The 15,799-nt window shown below is 42.5% G+C and overlaps 1 protein-coding gene and 1 non-coding gene across 2 annotated transcripts; both read left to right on the plus strand.

The window, feature by feature from the left end:
- The first annotated feature begins 2,824 nt into the window (after window positions 1-2,824).
- Window positions 2,825-2,940, plus strand: LOC132364218 (small Cajal body-specific RNA 11). Its single transcript, XR_009502763.1, has one exon. It is a non-coding gene; the product is annotated as a small Cajal body-specific RNA 11 (non-coding RNA).
- Window positions 2,941-10,950: 8,010 nt separating this feature from the next.
- On the plus strand, window positions 10,951-15,442 carry WNT8A (Wnt family member 8A). Its single transcript, XM_059919494.1, has 5 exons — window positions 10,951-11,118; window positions 11,349-11,487; window positions 12,609-12,734; window positions 13,535-13,677; window positions 14,894-15,442. Exons 1-5 carry the CDS (start codon window positions 10,951-10,953, stop codon window positions 15,440-15,442), a joined length of 1,125 nt encoding a protein of 374 aa, XP_059775477.1.
- Window positions 15,443-15,799: the final 357 nt, after the last annotated feature.

Below are 15,799 nucleotides of genomic sequence, written 5' to 3' on the forward strand. Positions count from 1 at the left end.
TGTGGGCTCTAGAGTGCATGGGCTCAGTAGTTGTGGCGTACAGGCTCTCTAGTTGTGGTGCACGGGCTCTAGAGTGTGCAGGCTCAGTAGTTGTGGTGCATGGGCTTAGCTGCCCCGTGGCATGTGGGATCTTAGTTCCCTGACCAGGGATCGAACCCGCATCCCCTGTATTGGAAGGCAGATTCTTAAGCACTGGACCACGAGGGAAGCCCTCAAATCTCTATTTTAAAGAGGGTACCACGTTCAGAGAGTTTTACTGGGGAGTTCTATCAAACTTTCATGGAACAAATAATCACTATATTATTATTAACTGTGGTTGAAAAAAAAACGTAATATCAAGGAAATGAGAAGACAAGTCACAGACTGGAAGAAATATTTGCAAAAGACAAACCCGATAAATGACTGTTATCCAAAATATACAAAGAACTCTTAAACTCAACAATGAGAAAACAAAAACCCAATTAAAAAATGGGCCAAAGACCTTAACAGACACCTCATTAAAGAAGATATACAGATGGCAAATAAACACATGAAAACATGCTCCACATCAATATGCTAACAGAGAATTGCAAATTAAAACAACAGTGAGGGGACTTCCTTGGTGGTCCAGTGGTTAGAATGGACCTTCTAATAAGAATCTGCCTTCCAATGCAGGAGATGTGGGTTCGATCCCTGGTTGGGGAACTAAGATCCCACATGCCACTGGGCAACTAAGCCTGCGTGCTCTAGAGCCCACACGTCACAACTAGAGAGCCTGTGTGCCACAACTACTGAGCCCACATGCTCTGGAGCCCACGCACCACAACTAGAGAGAATAGCCTGCACGCCGCAATGAAAGATCCCGCATGCCTCATTGAATATCCCACATGCCACAACTAAGACCCGATGCAGCCAAATAAATAAATAAATATTTTTTTAAAAAATGAATAAAACAACAGTGAGGTACCACTACACATCTGTTAGAAGGGCCAAAATCCAAAACACTGACAACACCAAATACTGTCAAGGATATGGAGCAACAGGAACTCTCATTCACTCCTGGAGGAGATGCAAAACGGTACAGCCACTTTAGAAGACAGTTTGGCTGTTTCTTACAAAACAAGCTGAAGACCTATGTCCTCACAAAAACCTGGACTGCTTTATTCATAATTGCCAAAACTTGGAAGCAACCAAGATGTTCTTCAGCAGGTGAATGGATAAATTGTGGTATGTCCAGACAATGAAATATTATTCAGTGCTAAAAAGAAATGAGCTATCAAGCCATGAAAAGACATGGAGGAATATTACTAAGTGAAAGAAGCCAATCTGAAAAGGCCACATGCTGTATGATTCCAACTACATGACATTCTGGAAAAGGCAAAACTATGGAGACAGTAAAAAGATCAGTGGTTGCCAGCGTTGGGTGGGAGGGTCAGGAAGGAAGAAGGAATGAAGAGGCAGAGCACAGAAGATTTTTAGGGCAGTGAAAATATTCTGTATGATACCATAATGATGGATACATGTCATTATACATTTGTCCAAATGCATAGAATGTACATCAAGAGTGAACCCTAATGTAAACTATGGACTTTGAGTGATTATGATGGGTCAGTGTAGGTAGAAATGTACCATTCTGGTGAGTAATGCTGATAACAGGGGAGGTTACACATGTATGGGGACAGGGGATATATGGGAAATCTCTGTACCTCCTTCTCAATTTTGCTGTAAACTTAAAACTGCTCTAAGAAAATTAAGTTTTTAAAAGCTATTACATATATATATATACACACACACACACATATATACACACAAATATACACACACAGAAATCAGATCAGGGGTTGCCAGGAGCTGCGATGGGGGAGGGGTTGATTATAAAAGAGCACAAAAGAACTTGGGGTAATGAAAATGTTCTGTGTGTTGATTGTGGTGGTTACTACATAACTGTATATATTTGTCAAAATTTTTATATACTTAAAAAGGATAAAGTTTACTGTATGTAAGTTATGCCTTACTAAATTTGACCTTTAAACATTTCTAAGAATGTATATCTTTTAAAATTCATTGAACAGGGGACTTCCCTGGTGGCACAGTGGTTAAGAATCCGCCTGCCAATGCAGGAGACACGGGTTCGAGCCCTGGTCTGGGAAGATCCCACATGCCGCGGAGCAACTAAGCCCGTGTGCCACAACTACTGAGCCTGCGCTCTAGAGCCCATGAGCCACAACTACTGAGCCCATGTGCCACAACTACGGAAGCCCGCACGCCTAGAGCCTGTGCTCCACAACAAGAGAAGCCACTGCAATGAGAAGCCAGCGCACTGAAACAGAGTAGCCCCCGCTCAATGCAACTAGAGAAAGTCCGCGCACAGCAACGAAGACCCAGTGCAGCCAAAAAATTAATTAATTAAAAAAAAATTCATTGAACAAATATTTACTGCATGTCAACTACGTGCCTGGTACTATTGTAGGCCCTGGGGATACAACAGTGACTAAAATAGACAAAATTCTGTTTTCATGGTGTTTATATTCTGTTGGGAGAAACAGACAATAAACAAGATTAATATGTAAAATATCTAGCATGTTAGTGTTGGTAAGATTTGCTATCAGAGTAGATATGGGGTGTGAGGAAGAGGAGCCTAGAATTGCCCTTAACAATTGAAAGACAGAGTTGCCATTTATTGAGATGGGAAGACGGGTTAGAGGATCAGATTGAGAGTGAAGAGGGAGAGACCGGGAAGCTCTGTTTTGGACATGTCACATTTGAAATGCCTGCTAGATAGCTAATTAGGCCTTCCTGGAGGATGTCCAGCAGACAGCTGGATATACAAGTTTGGAGCACAGGTGAGGTCTGACTAAAGATATAATTTTGGAGTCTGGCAGGACATGCAGCAATCTCCCTCTCATTTTAGGAGGGCCATCCTAAGAATAGGGTTGGCTCTTAAACGCACAAGAGGACAATTTAAGAAAAAAAAAAAAGATATAATTTTGGGACAGTCACCATATGGGAGTAAATACAGATAAAAAATAGAAGATGTCTGAGGAATGAGCCTCAGTGCTCTCCAATATTAACAGGTCAGAGAAATGAGGAGGAACCAGCAGACTGAGACAGAGTGGCCAGAGGTAAAAGGGAAACCAATCATCTCTGGAGTCCTGGAAGCTGAAAGAAGTGAAAGTTACAAGATGGAGAGTGAATGATCTACAACAACTCTGGATTTGGCAATGTGGAGATCACTGGTAATCTAAAGTAGTTTCAATGGAACAGTGAGTGTGAAAGAAAAAGTTAAGAGAAGTTTGTAAACATTTAGAAACAAGCACTGTTCACTATAATGTTAAAACTAAAATGTTAAATCTGCTCTTCCATTTTTTAATAGTTCTAAGTACTTAATGGTCCTTTCATTATCTGTCCTGATTTTTCCTTGGTTCTATTTCCTGGGTTGGGCAGGGAGAGATGAAGTCAGCTGCTGGAAGATAGCCCCTGCTAAGCACTGGCAGAAATTGATCTTACTCAGACCATCCCAGTTGCATTTCACTTCCCCAATTTAAATTTTATTTTTAAGAAATCTGACATAAAACAACAAGCATGTGTATTCTAGTTAAACATTGCAGGTTGAATACATGCATTTATTGTCCCTTCCTCACAAAATAGTAAAGGGATTTTTTTAAGCACAACTCCAAAGTCAAAGAGCAGCCAAAAGTAGAGGGAAAACAAAATTCGGAAAGGTGGAAAGCAGCTGAGTTTACAAGTCTTGAGAAACCAGGAAAAAAAGTCTTGAGAAACTTTTTTTTATTGCAATCATGAAACAAGAACAAAGAATATGAGAAAACTCTTATTTTCTCCTAGAAAATAAAACAACGAAAAAAATTTTTTACTATGGAAAACAGGAAAGAAGAGATAAAATGAGAGTATCAGTCCAGGAGGCTCAATAACTCCGCCTCCCCAAACACACACACAAAAAATAATTGTAGAAAAAGAAAACATAGAAAATGAAAGAAATTATCAAAGAAATAATATAAGAAAGTTTACCAGTCCAAAAAGACATGTTTACAGATTGAAAGAGTTCATGAGTACTAAACATGAGAAATGAAAAAGTTCTACACCAATGCCACGTCATTGCGAAATTTCAGTGTACTGGGGATAAAGAAAAGTTTCTAAAAGCTTCTAAGGAGGGTGGGGAGAAGAAGAACAGGTAACGTACAAAAGACTAGCATTCAATTCAGCATAAGATTTCTCAACAGCAACCCTGGAAACTAGAAGACATTGGAACACTTACCTCAACATTCTTTAGGAAAATTATTTCCAATCTACAATTCTATACCCTACCAAAATAGTAATTTAAAAATTTTAAATATCAATCAAGTGAGAGTAGAATAAAACTTTTCAGATATGTGAGGTCTCAAAAAATTTGCTTCCTATGCACCCTTTCTCAGGAAGCTACTGAAATGTTATCTACCAAAATGAGGGAGTAAACAGAGATAAAAAGACATAAGATTTAAGAAACAGGATGTGCAACAAAGTGGAGAAGCAAAGTGAACCCTCATCCTGATGGTGAAAGAACACACTAGGATGACAGCTATGCATATGCAGAGAAGTAACTAGGCCAGATTGGAGCAAGTCTGAGAGTTAAATAAGAGGTCTTTTGGGTAAGGGCAGAATTTACATAGAAAACTAAGCAAACAACAACAAAAACAGATAATTATTAATTCCAGGGAAAACAAAAAGACATGTAGGGAAAGAAAAGTAAGCCTGATTTATTACATGACTCTCCTCTAAATAGTATACATGATCATAATGTAAACATTCAATACTGACCTAAGTAAATTTAACTATACGAGGAGATGGAAAGATGAGAAAGATGCATTTGTATTTGGTAAGTGGGAAAAGAAAAGAGAGGTCAATCCTCATCATCCATGGTGGGAAGTCAACAAATAATACCTAAAATTGAAAAAAAAAAAACAATAAATAGGACACGAATAGGTTTTTTAGAAACATGGAGATAACACTAATAGCATCAGATAAAAGAATTGAAAGTTGTTGCTTCTTGAGAGGACGGTGCAGGTATAGTTGAGGCTGCTGCTTTTCTTAACAAACCTTATAGACTACTTACTCATATTAACATGCTTAATTTTTTATTTAATATAAAAATTAAGAGAAAACAAGTTAGATTAATATGTAGTATCACAGAAAGGGGTCCATGATATAAAAGTTTAAAAACCAAATTGAGGAATAACAACACAATTCTATTTTTTAAATTATGTATGTATTTACAAACATTTGTACATGCAAAGAATCCACACTAAGCTGTTCATAATGGTTACTCACAGGGAGTGGGACGGGGGAGACTCTCATTTTTATTTTTATTTTTTTAAGACTCTCATTTTTTACTTTACATATTTCCATTTTGTTTACTTTTTTGGTAACAAGTATTAATTATTTACATATTTTTAAGGTGTATTTGTTCATGTGTGTATATCAAATATAATGTTGTTTGCTTGATAACTTTTTCAATTATACTTTATAGCCACAAGCACACTGCAAGTTTTTTAAGGACCAATGTCATCTTAGAAGCTTTACTGTATATGCATCGCAGTGCCAACCACTGGGCTGGCTACCCATTGGGCAGGTGCTCAATAAAGGCTGAAATTGCAATACTGAATCCCACATCAGAGCAACAAAGAGCATGTTGTACCATTCATCGCCACCAGATGGCAGGTCTCTATCAGAAGTCCTTGTCTATGGAGATTTACTCATTATCCTTACTCCCCCTCCAACCTTTCCAGAGTACTTTATCTCACTGTATTGTTATAAATTATTTAAGCTTTTCTCTCTCAGACCAGACTAAGAGCTCCTCCAGGATAAAAACAAGTAATGATAATTCATCTTAGACCCATAAGTGTTGAATACTAGCCTGAACTAAGTAGGTAAATATTTTTAGAATAAACAAATGGATAGATGGATGCATATTTCTCTGAAAACTAATAAAATTCCACAATCATCTCCATACTTTCTTCAACAACAATCAATCGAGAAACATTAACTTGGAACGTCTGTGTCCTATCTAATGTCCAGAGATGGGAGTTTTGAACAGTGAGAGAATAAAAAATATAATAAAGGGGTTCTAGCCAACCGAAATCTCTCCTTGGATGAGCCCCTCCAACTCCAAACTTTTCTAGGCTAATGATGATGCAGCTTCTGCCACCTGGGCACCTCAGTTTGATGGGAGAATATGCTGCTATCCTTGGAGAGATTCCTGTGTGGTTGGGATTGACAAGGCCAAGCCCTAAGGAGCTTCCCAACTGATGAAGGAAATATACCTTCAAGCAAGAAACAGCTAGTCGTGGCTTGCAGATTTATCCCCTCTAATGTACCCCAGCCCTCACAGGCCCATGTGTTCCAGCAACTGCTCCCATTTTCCACACAGGAAGGCCTATTTTCTTCCCCACACTTGGAACGCTAGATCTCAAAGGGAAAATTGAAGTATTCTCCTCTTCCTTCCCTGGGTATATTGTTGAGGAAATTTGCAAATCATTGAGGCTAAATTGGGGGGTCAAAGGGAGGGTCAGGAGCTCAAACAGCTGTGGCATTTGGACTGGGAGTCACCAGGGGGTGGGAAGAGACAAGCTTCCAGGGAGGAGGGGTGGAGACCAGAGATTAAAAATTCCTGAGCTCTGCTCAGTGTCACTGCTCAGAAGAATATGCATAGAGGCTCATTCTCTCTACCCCCCATCTCCACCCCTTATCTAATTAGCAGAGGAGTGTTAAAAGTCAGAAATCCTATCTCTTTCTCTTCTGGCATTCTCCAGCCATCTCCACCCTCTCTCCACCCTCTCACTCAACTCCCACACCCCCCAACTTGCTTCATAGTCTAAGCAGCCCCTCTAGTCTCAGAGCCCTGGAAAAGGAGCCTGGAAAAGAAATGTGGAGGAACCAGGGATCTGGGGAGTTTAGTGAGAATGCACATCTGGAAGAAGCATTAGCTTAGGATGCACACCATCATCACCGCAGGGTGACCAACCATCCTGGTTTGCCCAAGACTGTTCTGGATTAAGCACTGAAAGTCCCATACCACGGGAAACACCTCAGTCCTGGGCAAACCAGGCTCTCTTGGCCCCAACTCACTCTGTAACCCTGAGTAAATCCTCTCTCTCTGGGCCTCAGTTATATCCTTGTAAAAATGGGAGCCTCTAGCTCACTCTATGCCTCTATAAATGGCCTCTAGATTTCCTGAAGCTGGGCACAGCAAGGGTGACTCTGGCTTACTCCTCACTGATTACTGCCCCCAGTGTTCCCCTAAGACTCTTGGTATCTCAACATCCTGGAACATGAGGTGGAAGGGGCCTTCAGGATTATCCTGTCCTACTCCTCTCTAGCTCTATGAATACCATTCCAGTGGAATACAGTGCATTTATTCATTGCATTCCACTTACCACTTGATGCCCTACATTATAGTTAGATACAGACCTTATCTCCTTTTTACTAGGTACTAAGCTCCTTGAGGGCAGGTAGCAAGACTTTGGCTCAGGAAAGGTTAAAGTCTTGCACGTAACTGGAACAAACAAATATTTGGTGTTAAATTCTACAGAGAAATCTTTTGCACTTTACCTCCCAGTGGCCTAGAGGGAGGATACAGGGATCCAGAGGTGTGGTGGGAGGCAGCTTGTCCAGTCTCAGAGAATCTATTGTGAAATTTTTAGGAATTTTGCAAACTGGTTGTTAAACACAGCTGTTATTAAAATTAAATTATATAAACTTACAATTAAACTTATAAATAAATTAATTATATTAAAAACAAAGGGGAAAATAAAAAGGAACTCCCTGGACGTGCAGTGGTTAGGACTCAGTGCTCTCACTGACGGGGCCTGGGGTTCGATCCTTGGTCAGGGAACTAAAATCCCATAAGCTGCATGACGCAGCCAAACAAAAACAAAGATAAGTAGTCAAAATTTATCACTTCCTAATTATTTTACTAGATTTTACTATTATCTATACCCTAAGGTTACTTACATCTATTATACCTACGATAAAAATACTGTATAATGATGTGCCACTATTTATCTCTTCCCATGTCCACATTGGTAGTTTGAAATCAGCCATGGTGGAAGTATTTACACCATGTGAATCAGCAAACACTACCAATCATGTCTCCTGTCACACTGAAACTTGTTGTTGAATATCTACCAGCACATCACTAGCTCAGATATACTACTATTCTGTCTGTCTGGTCAGAGGCCCACTCTACCTCCACTATTATCTTCTACTCTGGTCTTCAGTTCCTGATTTCCATTCCCAGAAGAGAGAAACCAACATTTGAAAGAGTTGAATTGTCACTTAAAAACTAATGAGATAATAGAGCTGAGGTTAAGGAAATGGATGCACAAGTTGGCTGTAGATGATGTGTAGACTTAAGTGTGGAGTACTTATCTCTGGCTCTTCTCTCCCTCCAGGAGACCCTCTACCACAATGAATGACTATGATCAGTCCAGCACAGCGGTCTTATGTAGACAGAGTCCCAAAGGACTCTGAAGAAGCCATTGGTTGCCCTCCAGGTATCCATCTTACAGGCTTATCCAGATGGCCAACTGAAGGATTTAAAGATACATAAGATTCCCATGCTGACAGCTGGAGAAGACAAGACTTTCCCATCTCTGGCCTACAATCACCTCTGGGGTTAATAAATTTTGTAAATCATAAAATTAGGATTATAGCATGTAAGAGAGCTGGTAGAATCCTTATAGGTTATTCAACACTCAACATCTTCCCAACTCTCTCATTTTTCAAATGAAGTAATTGAGCCCACATGACAGTAAATAGCTTGCCCAGCGTCACATAATAAATTAGTGGCCAACATCCAAGACTCCTTATACCTGGAGCAGAGGCCTTTCTTTAACATCCTAAATTCCTTTTAGAGAAATTATATGATCTTTAGAGAATGTGAGCAGGAGCAAGCACAAAGTTTACACACAAAAAGCTCACCACCTTCCCCTCTCCTTCCTAGAAAATTAAAGAATATTTTTGTAGAGTACCAACTAAATGCCAAGTGCTATGGGGAGCACAGAAGAATAAGACCCAGTCACTCATACACAGGAAGTGAATGTGGGATCACTCCTAAAACTCTTTCAAGGGGTGTGGGAGATTCCTCGGGTCTAATGTGACCCCTGTTCTGATCACACAGTCAGTGGCATGGAAATCAACCCTGCTGTCTTAAGAAGTGAAAGTTAAACAATAGATTCTTTTTTTTTTTTTTTGAAGTATCATTCAGTTACAATATTAAATCAGTTTCAGGTGTAAATATTAGATTCTTGATTGGGAAAAGTAGGAAACAGAGAAAAGGCCACTGAGGCAAAACTCAGTGCGCTTTTCCCAAGTAACTCAGTGTGGGACACCTCTCTTCCCCAAGGAGAGAAACCCACAAGCAAGGAAAGGAAGAGAGCTTGCTGGGCCGAGAGCCAGAGCTTTAGTCCATTAAGGACATTTTGCATTTGAGACATTCATACCCATCCTCCTAGAAAAATGAAACACAAAAAAAGACACAGAATAGGAGCCCAAATTTCTTATTAGATTTCAACATATCTAAAATCACTCTGTCGAACTGCTATAAAAATTTCTAAACATTTTCATTTCTGTACTTATCTTCTCACATAAAGATAATAGTTTGCAGGCTGACACTAAGCCCAGCCCACACTTTGAGTTCACTGCTCTAAAAAGGCCTGGGGACTCCTTGGCCCCTGGAACTCCTTTGGTGGGGGGATTTCTGAGCTCCCTTTCTCATCCAAATCCAGTTCAGGGTGCTGTGAAGTGATCTGGATTGTGGTCACAGAGTAATGAGTTAGGACTGTAACTTCCTGTTTGTACTTTCCTCTGCATCTCTTTAGCCTGCCTTCCCCAGCCTTAGAAAAGAGTTTCACCAACCAAGGAAGATCTCCACCCCTTCATTGCAGTCCCCAACCCTACCTAATATTGCCTCGGGTTCTTCCTAGGGGCCACAAGTTCTTTTATTCATTCATTCCTTCACTCATTTGTTCATTCATCCAGGCATCTTCTTCAGCACTAAGAATACAAAGTGAATCTTAAAGACAGATTCCTGCCTAAGGAGCTTATGTCCTAGCAACAAAGTGCTATCAGAAAGAAAGGCATCAGTCTTCTTAAATATAGCCCTGGGTAGCCCAAAGGTTGATTCTCACATATACAAGCAGTTAACAAACTAGAGCTCTAACAAATATAAAATGGTAGACCTACTAGGAATGAAGGAAATTTACCAGAACTTACTTTGGTAGAATATGGTAGAAGGGACTGTTGAGAGGTGGCCTCTGAAGTGTGTCTGCTCCAGGGTCCCACGTGACTTTACAGTCACCAAGGGAGGAGGTAGGAATGGTGCACTTTCTTACTTGGATAAAATGAGTAGGAGAGGGCCCCAAGTAGAGTTCCTCTATAATTATTAACACCTTGAGGAGGAAGGCAGGGTAAGGAGTGGGGTCTCATTAACGAGTGAGGACACCGTAACTTTGAGGGATAGATGACCTATCTTTAGAATTAGCAGAGTTAGGAAACTTGCTTGCTCTGGGCTACAAGATTCTGAAAAATGAGCCCTCAAGCAGGAAGAGACAAAAGTCTGACTTATAGAGGGTAGAAACCTCCTGGGTAGGGAAAGGCTTCAGCCCATCTGTCAGCCTGGGAGGGAAGAAGGGCTGGCAGGGCGGGGCAGGGCGGGGCTTCCCTTGGAGGCTTTGGGCTGAGTCCCTCCTCCCTGGTCCCCCATTGGGTCAGTGGCTCCTACAGCCCTGCCAGTGAGGGACAAATGAGAAGAGCTGTTGATTTTTTCCCCCTTGGCCATTCAGCATTTCCCTACATAAATACTGAGAAAGATCCTGCCCTCTCCTCACTTCTCTGGACTTGGCCCTGGGCTAGACTCGGTCCCCTGGGGGTGGGAAGGGCCATGGGGGACTTGTTTATGTTCAGGGTGGCTGTGGGCATATGCTATGCAACCTTCAGTGCCTCTGCCTGGTAAGTCCTTCTCTCTCCCTCCCCCCCACCCCCCCTCCTCACCAAGGAAGCTCCTACTACCTCATCCCCATTCACCATTGCCTCACTTTTTCTCTTTTTGGTAGGTCAGTGAACAATTTCCTGATAACAGGTCCCAAGGTAGGATGATCTCCTGCTCCTGTTTTTACCCATCCAGGTTCCTAAGGGAACTCTTCTGGGGAAGGAAAAGAGGGGAGGGGAGATAGTGCCAGAAGTCACCCACCCAGAGGAACCTATGATTGATTATTCCCTAATGGAGAGCTAACCCATTTGAGTCTTGCCTGCACCCTCCGACCGAGACGACCTGACTAGAGCCAGGGTTGAAGCTCACATCCTTTTCCCTCTGCCAGGCCTATCTGACCTACACCACCAGTGTGGCCCTGGGTGCCCAGAGTGGCATTGAGGAGTGTAAGTTCCAATTTGCTTGGGAACGCTGGAACTGCCCTGAAAATGCTCTCCAGCTTTCCACTCACAACAGGCTGAGAAGTGGTAAGTTTGTGCACCTGTACAAGGGGGTATATGTCCATGAAGTTGGGCTTGAAGTATATATGTATGTGTAACATGTATGTGTACAGTGAAATGAAAAAATTATCAGTGATCTGCCACTTCCTTGTTGTGTGACCTTAAGTGAGTTACTTCTCCCTCTCTCAACCTCAGTGTTGTCATTTGGGTCAATAAGGTCAGCTGTTTAGCTCACCAGGAGTGTTGTGAGGGTTGAATGAGGTGAATACAAAGGTATCTCTATAGAAATGTAATTACTCTATTTTTTAATGCATGCCTGTATTTGTGTTTGTACACACTTATCTTGTACTGCTTTGCATGAAACAAAAATGGGGAAAGGGCTCTGTGTTTACAGCCCCTGAGGGAGTTTCAACTGTCATAAAATCCCAACAACAGAGAAACTGAGAGATCACACATTGAGCTATGCTTCAGGGTGAGTGTGTGTGTGTGTGCAGTTGTTTGTAACTATGTATAGTAGTTTGCATGAAAGTTGTTTATGTAGAAACTATTAATGAAGAGTTGCCTGAGAAAAGCTGAGGGGAAGGGAGTAAAGAAGATTGGGAAAAAAGTATCTTCCTGTGGGGTATACAAATAGGATGAGAAGTAAAATGGGACAATGTTTATAAAGAGTTAGGAAGATACAAGCTCAGTAAGTGGTAGGTATTATCATGATGATTATTACATGGCTCCAACTCCGTGTCAGAGAGAAGAAAATACCCTTCTCTCTTTCATAAGCTAGCCTCATAGCTCTGAGTCCTCACTGCCTAAGGACAAGAAGCAATGGCTAATGAACAGAGGCCTAGGCTGGATATAAGGGGGATAGTGTCCTGGTCTCAACACCATAACTGGTGAGGAGAGTGGCCTTGGTCTCATCACTTTATCTCTGGGTTTTACTTTCCTCATCTGTAGCATGGGGATGCTCACTCCTGCCTGGATGAAGTAAGGATGCTGGAAAGGCATGCACTGTTCTCTCAAGTAGAAGAGCATTCTCTTAATAAACCCAAAGAGGGAGGGGGACAGGAGAGAGAAATGAAATGGCATTGCTTTTCCAAAACCTCTGCTTTGGGTCATCAGGGTCCTAGTTTCCAGCCCCCTCTTTCTTTCCAAAGCCACCAGGGAGACTTCCTTCATTCATGCTATCAGCTCTGCTGGAGTCATGTACACCATCACCAAGAACTGTAGCATGGGCGACTTTGAAAACTGTGGCTGTGATGAGTCAAAAAATGGAAAAACAGGTAAGTTGTGCTCTCTGATGGGGGTGGGAAGAGGTGAGGGGTATAGAGCTGAGCGTAGGCTAAACTCTTCCAGGGAAAGGCTGAGGGACACAGCTTCTTCAAACCCCTAGACTCTAGCAGCAGCTTCATTGGTGGGAGCTCCTAGATCTAGACCCTCCTAAGAACTGAGCTGGATCCATGATTCCAGGATCAGCAAGTAGCACCAAGCTCTAAAGCCAACAAGGCATCTAGGAAGGAGGAGGCCAAAGAGAGTTTAAAACTAACCCTTGTATTTCAGGCTTAGAATGACTTGTCCATAATCCAGAGCTACACAATTATCTGCAGACAGCCTAAGAGACTTAGATTTGTCACTAATGAGGGAGGAGGTGGCTCTAACAAGACTACTGTAGCATAATGGTACAGAATTCTAGAATGTTTGAACTGCAGTGAACATTTGAGATCCTCTAGTTGGCTTTGGGAATAGGACTCCCCCCCACCCCCACCCAAAATACCTCCATTTCCCTGTTTCACCTTTTTCTTTTTCCTTTTTTTTTTTTTTTTTTTTGTTTGGCCGCCCTGCGTGGCTTGCAGGATCTTAGTTCCCTGACCAGGGATTGAACCCCAGCCTTGGCAGTGAGAGTGCGGAGTCCTAACCACTGGACTACCAGGGAATTCTCTCCCTGTCTCACCTTTAGATATAGCTTTACACACTTCTAGGACTCTTGGGGATGGTTTGTCTATGTCAGCTAAAATGACCTTGACTCCTCTCCAGGGACTTAGCAGGAAGCTATACGCAGAACTTATTCTTTCCTTATGTGTAGGAGGCCATGGCTGGATCTGGGGAGGCTGCAGCGACAATGTAGAGTTTGGGGAAAGAATCTCCAAACTCTTCGTGGACAGCCTGGAGAAGGGGAAGGATGCCAGAGCCCTGATGAATCTTCATAACAACAGGGCAGGCAGGCTGGTACGTATAAGAGTTGACCAATGAGCCAACAGGCTCAGTATTTACAAAAGCCTCACATCCATACAGACCTTCACAACTTACCAAGAGCTATTTACAAAAGCCTCACATCCATACAGACCTTCACAACTTACCAAGAGCTGTCTCATACATGTTTCATCCTCACACCACCCAGCAGGACTGGGATAGCTACCCCCATTCTCTGGATGACAAAGCCAGTTAAGGCAGAGGCGTGGCTTGGCCAAGGCAATACAACTAATAAGTATCAGAACCAGGCAATGAACACAGATCTTCTAGCCTAGTCCTTTTATCACTAAACCTTATATGCTAACTCCTTCTACAGGCAGGTTTCTGAGAACACAGAACAATACAGAACAAAGGCCTTGCTTCCATGACTTAAAATTTTAACCATTTCAACTGCATTTCTAGGAAATTAACAGGGGTTTATCATACAACCTATGTCCTAATGTCTTTCTGGGCTTGGAGGGGTTGGGAACTGATCTAAGCTTCTCTGGAAGGTCTATTCTCCCCCAAGACTTCTGGTGGGGTAGCAATCCTTGGAGTGTTCTGAACTGAAATCTGGAGTCTAGTTGTATTGAGAGCTAAGAGCATAGAAATTTCCCTTTGAACCTATACCTAGATGTCCTGGTTGTCCATGGCAAAGAGAAGAGGTTTTCAAGGCAATTACAACCATGGGTAATCACCTTGGGGGTAGGGGTTCAGACTCCAGAGCTTCCTTCCCTCTGGGAGAGGGCCCAAAAGACAAATCCAAATACCCATAAATACTCTAGCCCCCAGCTTCAACACAATAACAGTGCCAATGATCATGTTTTTCATTTTTAATTTACAAGGTACTTTCTTGATCATTCTTATTCTTATGGGCAGAAAGAGAAACAAGCTCACAAGTGATGAAGTTGGGCCTTCAGCCTAGGTTTCCTGACTTCAGTAACCTTCTCAACACTTGCCTCACTTCTTCCATAAGAATCACTCAGGGGAACGTTAAAATCACCAATACCATGGCCTTTAAACCTCTGAACTTCCTAATTGAGAAGATATGAGGTAGGGCCCAGATCTTCTTACGGGCCTCCCTCGTAATTCTAATGTACTCTAAAGTTAAGAAGCACAACTCTAAAATATTCCATTAATTGCTAGCCTTTGGTCTTCTCTATCCAGAGCCAATCTCCTTTTGTCCTCCCTCCCTCTTTCTCTCTCTGTGAAGGCAGTGAGAGCCACCATGAAAAGGACTTGCAAATGTCATGGCATCTCGGGGAGCTGTAGTATCCAGACATGCTGGCTGCAGCTGGCTAACTTCCGGGAGATGGGCAACTACCTAAAGGCCAAGTATGACCGGGCACTGAAAATTGAGATGGATAAGCGGCGGCTAAGGGCTGGGAACAGTGCCGAGGGCCACTGGGCACCCACTGAGGCCTTCCTTCCTAGTGCAGAAGCTGAGCTGATCTTTTTAGAGGAATCGCCTGATTACTGTACCCGCAATTCCAGCTTGGGCATCTATGGCACAGAGGGTCGGGAGTGTCTGCAGAACAGCCACAATACATCCAGGTGGGAGCAATGCAGCTGCGGGCGCTTGTGTACAGAGTGTGGCCTGCAGGTGGAAGAGAAGAGAACTGAGGCTATAAGCAGCTGTAACTGCAAATTCCAGTGGTGCTGCACGGTCAAGTGTGACCAGTGTAGGCATGTGGTGAGCAAGTACTACTGCACGCGCTCCCCAGGCAGTGCTTGGTCCCAGGGCAAGGGCAGCACACGATAGCACCCCACAGGAACTTACTTGCTCAGTTGCATGACAATGGAGGGGGGACACAGCTTTTCTCTGGGAGAGAAAAGAAAAGCAATTGGAAAGTCACAGGGTTGATCTGTAGTCCTCTTGATATCTGCTGTACATGGGAAAATGGAGGCCTAAGATTATACAGCATGTTCTTGACAGAGCTAAAATGGGAATCTGGGCCTCCTAACTTGGGTAGACCCCATTTCATCTTTCCTACAAGTTACTTCCTGGTCTTTCTGCCTGTAATTTTGCAGCTTGCTAAAGGGGGAGTTTTGGTTTGGGGTCCATATCCAAAAAGACCTTCAAAGTACTTGCCCCTGGAGTTTCAGACCATGTCCAACC

Source organism: Balaenoptera ricei, chromosome 3 (assembly GCF_028023285.1).
Source record: "Balaenoptera ricei isolate mBalRic1 chromosome 3, mBalRic1.hap2, whole genome shotgun sequence".
Taxonomy (NCBI): Eukaryota; Metazoa; Chordata; class Mammalia; order Artiodactyla; family Balaenopteridae; genus Balaenoptera; species Balaenoptera ricei.

What these genes read in the sequence shown, in the direction of transcription:
- WNT8A (XM_059919494.1), top strand. Translation starts at nt 10,951, where the DNA reads ATGCTATGCAACCTTCAGTGCCTCTGCCTGGTAAGTCCTTCTCTCTCC. An exon ending in TCACAACAGGCTGAGAAGTG is followed by an intron (nt 11,488 to 12,608) that starts GTAAGTTTGTGC and finishes TTCTTTCCAAAG; the next exon opens with CCACCAGGGAGACTTCCTTC. An exon ending in ACAACAGGGCAGGCAGGCTG is followed by an intron (nt 13,678 to 14,893) that starts GTACGTATAAGA and finishes CTCTCTGTGAAG; the next exon opens with GCAGTGAGAGCCACCATGAA.